Here is an 8,318-nt window from a genome sequence, read left to right on the forward strand (position 1 = left end):
GCCACTTGTCATTGTAACCATTATTGTACATTATAACTTTGTAAATTTTTGTATCTGTGAATTTATTTTACTTGTACGTTACAAAAGATTTCTTACACGTGTTTCTATAAATATTGTTTTATATAAAAAATGCTATATTTTAATCAATATTTTGAATAGTGATATTTATTTATAAATTTTTTAAAAATATTTTTATCTTTTAATTTACTTGAGCAGGAAACTATTGGAAATTGTTTAAAATGGAATGTTTAAAAACGATTGCTCACAAAAAAGGCAAGAAACTGATAAGTAAGTCTTGCGGGGTTCTGATTGGCATTTCGGGTAATGAGTGTCAATTGAGACGTCGTGACGATTGTCATGGGTCCGATAAAGGTTCTGGGTCGTGACAGTTAGTTTGTCAGATCTATAGAATATATGAGTTGTCGGCATTACAATATTTACTGCAATGTATGAATTGTTGGCATTGGGTACGTTAATCAGGTTTATGGAATATCCGAGTTCCCTTTCAGAGAGTACAACACACTTCATCACTTGTACATTCAATGGAGTTGACTACGTTGCTCGAGATTATTTAGCAAGTAAGGATTCAGTGTATATAAATATATATATATAATATAATATAAATAAATATATATATTAATGTTTTGAATTTTCTATTTGCTAAATAATCTAGGGTAGGTAGATAAGGTCCATATAGGATATACGAGCTGTGGATATTGAAATCTTTGAATGGAAACAGACAAACACTACCGAACAAGTTCTTTGTAGAACACGTGTTGTATCTTTTCCTTTAAAAATGAGTGCTTTTGCTGAAGGTATGTTTCCATGTACTAATACTATGAAGTTCGAGTTTAGCATCCAACAAATCGTCAATTGCGTCATGTGGTCAGCAGTTCATTTGTATTCTTCATATACTTGTACATATTTTGCTTTTTATTTGTAATGGATTGTGATAAAAATAAAACAATTTATATTCATGTTTTTATTAATTAAAAAATATTTTTTATATTTGTAATAATTAAAATAATTTCTCTGACGTATTTCTATTCATTTAGTTTTTAATTTTTTTTATCATTAAGGTATTAAAAAAATTTAAAAATACCGATGGAATCACACTTTCTACTTATGGAGCTTGATGAAAAGGTCAACGTTCAATTGGCTAGATATTTTGTCAGTAACTTCCATTGATGATTTACCAATAGAATGTTTCATTGCACTGGTTGTATCACTGACTAGACCAACAAAGCCGACGAATTGACTATTTTCCCAACACAAAGACCGATGGTATATGTCGTTGAAGAATATTTCAACAGATTATTCTATCACCAATGAAGTGGTCATTACCAACGAGGGTATTTCCTATCATGTGCCAACGAATTTATCTGTCGACATTTTCATCAATGATTTGGAACACCAAAGAATTATACCACTTTACCGACATAATTCTTCATCAGTAAAGTTTAAATTTTGGTAGTGAGAGCCAAATGAAAGAAGTTACAGGTGAAATTATGAATCAAAACCAAAAGCAAAAGTTCTTATTTCTGCGTATAAGAGGTATAGGATGGAAAGTAATAGAAGGGAGTAGAAAACCAAATTAGATAAATAATTAATTAAGGATGGATGATGTTGTTGATCATAATGACTTTGATGTTCTCATTTAGTGGAAACTCAATAATCATAAGTTTTCCAATACTTTTTTATATTGCTCATGATGTATTGACGATTCTTATATATATTAACAGGTTTTTCTAAATTCTCTTTTAGTACCGGTGGATGTGGCTGATGCGTATTAGAGTTCTTTGACTCCTAAGCTCATGCAAGCACTTATATGTGCTCAAGATTAACTACACGGATCATCACATTTTGATTCAAATGACATTGAGTTTAATTTAAAGGAGTTTGAGAAAGTTTATTCAAGTAATTGTTTTATTTACAGTTTATACCCATCATTTCATCATATCAATTTTTATTTCTTTGTTTTTTTAGTTTTTTATTTAAAAGTTACTTTATTTTATTTTTTAATATATTTTTTGATTTGTTGAAAATTTCATCAAGTATCTTCATTGATTGGAAAATAAGTGTATTAACTAGTGACTGCTTCAGTCTCTAGCTAGGTTATTGAATGGTAAGTAGTATAGATATTTTCATTTATAATATCTTTAGGTTGTTTTAACACATTAATTTATATTAATTTTAATTTTTTTTCTTTAACACTTTAGGGAGATGTTCATATGAGATTTGGATGATTGATAAATTCGAAATCACCGAATAGGAAGTCCATCAAGATTCAAAATTGAAGAATTTATAAAGTTGTTGGCATATTGTGGGATTTATATAGATGTACTAATTTATGCTGTTGTGGTTATGGAATATGATTATTATTTTTGTTAACTAATTATACTTTGATTAAGTTTTTTTTTTTAAAAAAAATGTTGTTAAAAATATTATATTTTTTTAATTGTTGAAAAAAATAAAGTTTGCAAATCGACTTTGATTATGTCGATTTATACTATATAGTCGGTCAGTTCAGTCTTCTTTCTACTTATGTTAATTTGGTCGATTTCTAAATTTTCATCACATGAACTTATTGAACCGATCAACTACTTTATCCTAACAAGAGCATATGTCATTCACATGTTGTTAATTGAAAAAAAAAAAAAGATATCTACATGGTGTTTCTTGAGAAAATAATATAAAAAAAAAAGGTGAAAAAAATTGAAACCACAAGAAATTAGGTGATGTTAACTACTTGTTTTTAGTTCTATTCTTTATATGCAAGTGGGAAACCGTAACATTATTCAACAACTTATAATCCTTTACATTTGTAGCTAAAGGTAGATCCAGAATAGTAAAAGTATATCAAGAAAGAGACCAGCTTGTTTGTTTTGTGGAAGATGCGTTTTATGATTTTAAGTGGAATGATAGCGTCTGACTACCTTTTGTTGTTGATCATACTGAGGGCATTTAATTGCAAGCCGCTGATTAATTGACAAGTTGATGCTGATTGTTAACCTCCATTACGTCCAGCGAATAGCCGTTCGAGACAAGGCATCCAAAGTTTAGATGCATGGCCTTACATCCCTTTAGGAACAGAAAACTTTTGCATAATCGCTTTAATTACATAAACTGTTTATATTTGACAACCAGGAATGTTGTTACATCCAGTACACGTAAGTTGGAATTTATTGGCTATCTACTTTTAAATTAAAAATTAAAAATTAAAAATTTTAGAGTCAATCATGTTAATTCGTTTATGGTCTATGGAGTTAGTAACTTCCGCCTTTAATCTATCTAGAGGTACACAATTAATCATTTGATTTAGCATGCTCTGTAATTTCCAAATAGATTATAAATGTGGTTGATTGTGGGAGGAGCTAATACAACAGTATTCGCAATTCATCCAAGTTTAAGTAGCCAGCAGAGACGGTATCAAGGAATCCACATATGTACTTGTCCTTACATAAATTCTGTCAGCTATAACAGCCTAAATTACAAGAGGATGACCCTACACTCCAGTTCTGAACTTCTGATCTTAACATTGGTTGCTGTGACGCCCGAACTTAGCTTCAGAAAGCCCAGAAATTGATGCTTTGATCTACCAATGCCATCACTAGCAGTACTATAATGTAAACAAGAAATTTATTGCCTTGTTAATTATACTTTCTAATGCTCCGATGCTAGGCCTAATTGCCTGAGATGGTGGAGTGTATCTTCAGTATGATCGTCAAATTTCGGCCTTTCAGGCTGCATCCAACGGCCATCCTTGTTCCTCACCATGCCCTTGTTCTCATCTTGCCTCCAATACGGTGGAACCAAGTAATGATCTTTCAAGAAGTCACAGGCCTTGTTCACCAAAGCAGGGTCCCTACCACTTGCCAGCACAAATCTATGGCCTTTACCATGGTATCTGCATCTCAATTAAACATCACCCTGGATTAGACTCTTTCTAAAGAAATATCTTGATGAATTCCCCAATTAATTTTTTTTCAGGTCAGATAATTCATTCAAATGTGAAACCCAATGGTGAATAACATTACTTTATTTGACTTGCTGAACTTGTGCCTAGAGAACTATTGGGTCAGAGCTAGCGTAAGTAGACCTCTGAATTCTGCAAGTAAAAGTCCAAACAGTTGCTTTAGTATTTAGTAGACTACCCCTTTCCTATTTTATAAATCTTCACTTCCATCAAATTGCTTCCATGCCTATCACATTCCCATCTTATATAATACTTCCACTACCAGTTTGCGTAATCATACCCACCATTGATGGCTATTGGTGTGATTATTTACTGCAACTTTGGTCCAATGCCACTGAAGGTGGGAATTATATATGAATATATGACGATGATCTCATCTCAAGTTCTTTACTAACTATTTTAACAATTTCCAGCTACCTACTGCTCTTAATACTAAACGTCTTATGCTTGCAAATCACAAGCTGGGTCCAAGCAAGCACCTAGGAAAAATGACATGTTATATTATTCTAATTTTTATCTCTCAATTCGAGATGGAACTGAAAATGAAACTCGTTTCAATCATAGTTATTGCGAAAATGACTCCTAAAGGTTTTCATTGTAGATGACTTTGTTTTCCAATCCGGGGAACTAACCAAAAATTCTTTTAGGTGACGGCTTAATTAATGAAACTTAGATGTATAAAGCAGGACCACCAATTAAGTAACCAGGTTCATGTTCAACTATGGTTTGAGCATAAGAAACTAACCCGTCAAGCAAATGCAAGTGAGCTTCCAGGTTATGTGCACAAGTGGGATCCCCAGTGTCTTCCAGGAAAGGCGAGTTTTTATGATCTAATGCCAGTTCAACTCCAACATGCGAGTAACTCCACGGCAATCCCTCAGCCAGCTTCATCAACACTGGTGACACGTTTTCATTGAAGAACAATCCTGGCGATTTAGGGACTATGTCATGCACATTCACCACCCTCAACACCTTAACTCCAAGCGTTTCGATCCGTTCCTTGAACCTCACGTTACCAACCCTAGGACCGGAAAAGGAGAAGACGCTCACGGGCACAGCTCTGCTATCTTGCAATACATTTAGACCCGTTTCAACAATATCGTACGCACTAAGAATTGCCAGGGCACTGCCTAAGCTGTGACCAGTGATGGTTATGCTAATCTCTTCATCTTGGTACATTTCAACTAACCTCTTTACTTCCGTTATTATCTGCTCCCTGGCTGAAAACTTGCAGAACAGGCACTTCTCGTCCTTGTCAGTGTAGAGATCTAGGAAACCTGATTCTACTTTTACTGTTGAATCCGGACACGGGATTTTATTAGAAGAAATGGGCTTGAGGAAATCCATTAAATCTGCAATCCACTCCAGGCGTGTCACGGTGCCCCTCCAAGCAATGGTGATGTCACGACGGCCTAAACGTTTGGACATTTCATCGTTCGAAACCGCGACGTATCCAATCCAATTAGCATTCTTACTCCACACTTTAGGCCACCGAGATTTCTTGAAAAAATTCGGAAGGTTAATGTTGGATGTTGCGAAGAGGTACCTAGAGACCAGGTAGCCATGGTGCGCCATGCCTAGGGAGTCAAAGAATTGACGTTGCGCGAATCTGCAGCTTCCACAGTATTTGGAAAATGGATCAAAATCGAAAGCATCATAACAGGCTTGTGCCATCTCGCCGTATCGTATCAGCTCTGAGCGTAGAAGAGGGTCCATTGGATCTAACATCCCAACCCAATCGTCTTGGCCGTGGATTTCTTTCCATACATCGGCTACTCGTCTTTCTTCTTGTTGACCAGGTGCAAGGTCTTCTTCTTCTTCTTTTGTTAATCTTTCCTTTTCGAGTTCATTGATGGTGGAGGACAAGGACTCACTTGCTTTGGAAAAAACTCTTGGAATTCTAAGCCGCCCTGTTGCAAAGTCTATACTTTTGGTACGTCCAAGGTGAGATTTCTGGCCTGAAAAAGACAATGGACAGCATTTTTCAGATGGCAAAACGTGATCAAGCTGGCGGTTGATAGAGAGAAAGGTTTTGGATAGAGAAATGGCCATTGAAACTAGCAAGCCCTTGTGAAGCAGGGTCAAGGTGGAAGAAATAATTAAAAGAAAGGAAGGGAGAGTGGGCGGGCCTGTTGCCTAGGGAAGAGAGGCTTAATATAATACGGAACTCAGTCAGTTGGTAGTCCAAACTCCTAAAGATTACGATTTCATATTATAGGTGCTTTTTATGAATATTTTCTAAAGCACGAGGCTCACGAGAACGCGTTACGGTCATGGTCCATTCGGTTCGGTGTTGAACAATGTTCAGGTTTCAAGAAAGTTCTTGGCATTATCAGTTGGGCAAACAAGTTCTTCGCAATGGCCAGGATATCTCCAAATAATGGGTTATTGACTTTATATAATAGTAGTTAACAATTTGGTTTACTTGTTCGAAAGACAATGGATTCTAGATCGTACTATGCTAATAGTTATCCAATTAATTAAGCATGCTCTTAGCTATAAGTTTAGTGTTAGGTTTCTGCTCCACGCTCTGTTTAGTGTTGATGCGGTGGATAATGCTTCTGGGATGTCTTCTTTTGTTTGTTTATAGGTGCACGACTAGGATTTTTTTGGAGTCCTGCTCGTTGCCAATTCCTTTTTGAGTAGCATTAACGTGATTTTGTAAATATACAATTCTCTATCCATGCCAAACAAAGTCTTCCATCGAATTAATAAAAGATTTGAAATGACATAATGATAATAGAAAAATAAAGTTATATTTTAAAAAAAAATCAAGGAGTTATATTTGGAAAAATAAAAAAGGCATAATGTTCATTGCATCTTGAATTTTATGTCGTTTTGTTTTCATGATTGAACCAAATCATAAAGCATGTGTCAATTACAGCTCATGAACTTTGGTGCCATATCATGGACCATATAATATAAATGATAATTCACAACCGCTGTCATTTAGTAGTTACCACGTGATCTTATCATAATCCTCATTTTATTATCTAATTTTACCTTATTAGTGAGTATTACAAATTTAATCAACCAAACAAGTTTTTATACATATAATCAACCAACTAATAATATTTTGTTTGGTTAATATATTCATTACTTTTTTTTAAAAAAATGAATAAAAACCAAAATATTGTCATAGCTAAGGTACATAATAACATAATCAGCTGATGCAGTTGGGCCCTAGTAATAATTAAACAGAAGTGGACCACACTGCCAAAGAATCTTTGGACAAAAGCTAAAGGTACTCTGAAGATCATTTATTCTAAGATTTATTTTTCTTTAATCTCTCTGTCCTTCACTGCAAGGGTTTCATCGTTTAATTGATCTTGGTATGTGGCACATATTGCACATATCCCATGGATGTTGCCGGCATTTGCAGCTATCTAGATTAGATTTTTGTCTTCTTATGAGGCTGAAAACTAAAAATAAAAATTATAAATCCAGCTGTTTGAATTATCACAAGGACCAAGGCAGATATCGCAATAAAAACAGAATAAATAGAACCACGTGGTTATTAATTGACAGGTCGATTGTAGAGCTTAGAGATCGGGTATAACAACCCTGTACATGGATGATTGGGAGGTAATGTGATGGTTAGGCATTCTCATTATATTATATATATATATGCTTTTTTATTGAGTCATGCATTTATATATGTAATGAAACAAGGATTAAATGATGTGTGAATTTGAGTTGAATTTGGGCTTTTGGCCTTTGGGAGGAGGAAATAAAAGATAACCAAAAACAGAAGGTGAGAGAGAGAGACATGGCAGCAACTAGCAACCCCCGGTAACTCACTTTGTAAGCATTCCCTTTTATGAATCTGACATTAGAAAGGAAATACAAAACGAAATTTAAAGGATGGCTACTTGCTTATTGTATATATAGCAATTGGATTAAGAAAACAAAAACGATATATATATATATATATATATATCCCATACGCAGTTTGAGAAATGACAAAGGATGAGTAGGTAAGCGATATTACACTAAAACCGAAAATCTCTTGAATCTACGAAATGTGTGATGGTACTATTCTAACTCAAAACAAACATTATCCTACCACTAGCTAGAATGATAGACGACACAACCCATGTGGTCTGAATTGGCATCTCGGGTCGCTCTCTAAACTAGCATTCAAACATTATAAAGTCAACATTGAAACCTAAAACTATATAAAGTTGGGTTTGACCATTTTTTCCCTATTTTATAAATACCTCGTTTTTCTCATACCTATGGTTTTAAACTTCTTTAAATATCCATAACCCACTTTTTTTGTATTACATCATTCCGTATAAATAATAACTATTGTTACGTAAGTAACAATGAAAGGATTTAA

The 8,318-nt window shown here is 34.3% G+C and overlaps 1 protein-coding gene across 1 annotated transcript; it reads right to left on the minus strand.

The window, feature by feature from the left end:
* On the minus strand, window positions 3,376–6,165 carry LOC18613231 (phospholipase A1-Igamma1, chloroplastic). The gene is made up of 2 exons (XM_007050355.2): window positions 4,722–6,165; window positions 3,376–3,907 (listed from the first exon to the last, which is right to left on the minus strand). The coding sequence occupies exons 1-2, from the start codon at window positions 6,026–6,028 to the stop codon at window positions 3,664–3,666; spliced, it is 1,551 nt and encodes a 516-aa protein (XP_007050417.2). The 5' UTR covers window positions 6,029–6,165; the 3' UTR covers window positions 3,376–3,663.

Source organism: Theobroma cacao, chromosome 1 (assembly GCF_000208745.1).
Source record: "Theobroma cacao cultivar B97-61/B2 chromosome 1, Criollo_cocoa_genome_V2, whole genome shotgun sequence".
NCBI lineage: Eukaryota > Viridiplantae > Streptophyta > Magnoliopsida > Malvales > Malvaceae > Theobroma > Theobroma cacao.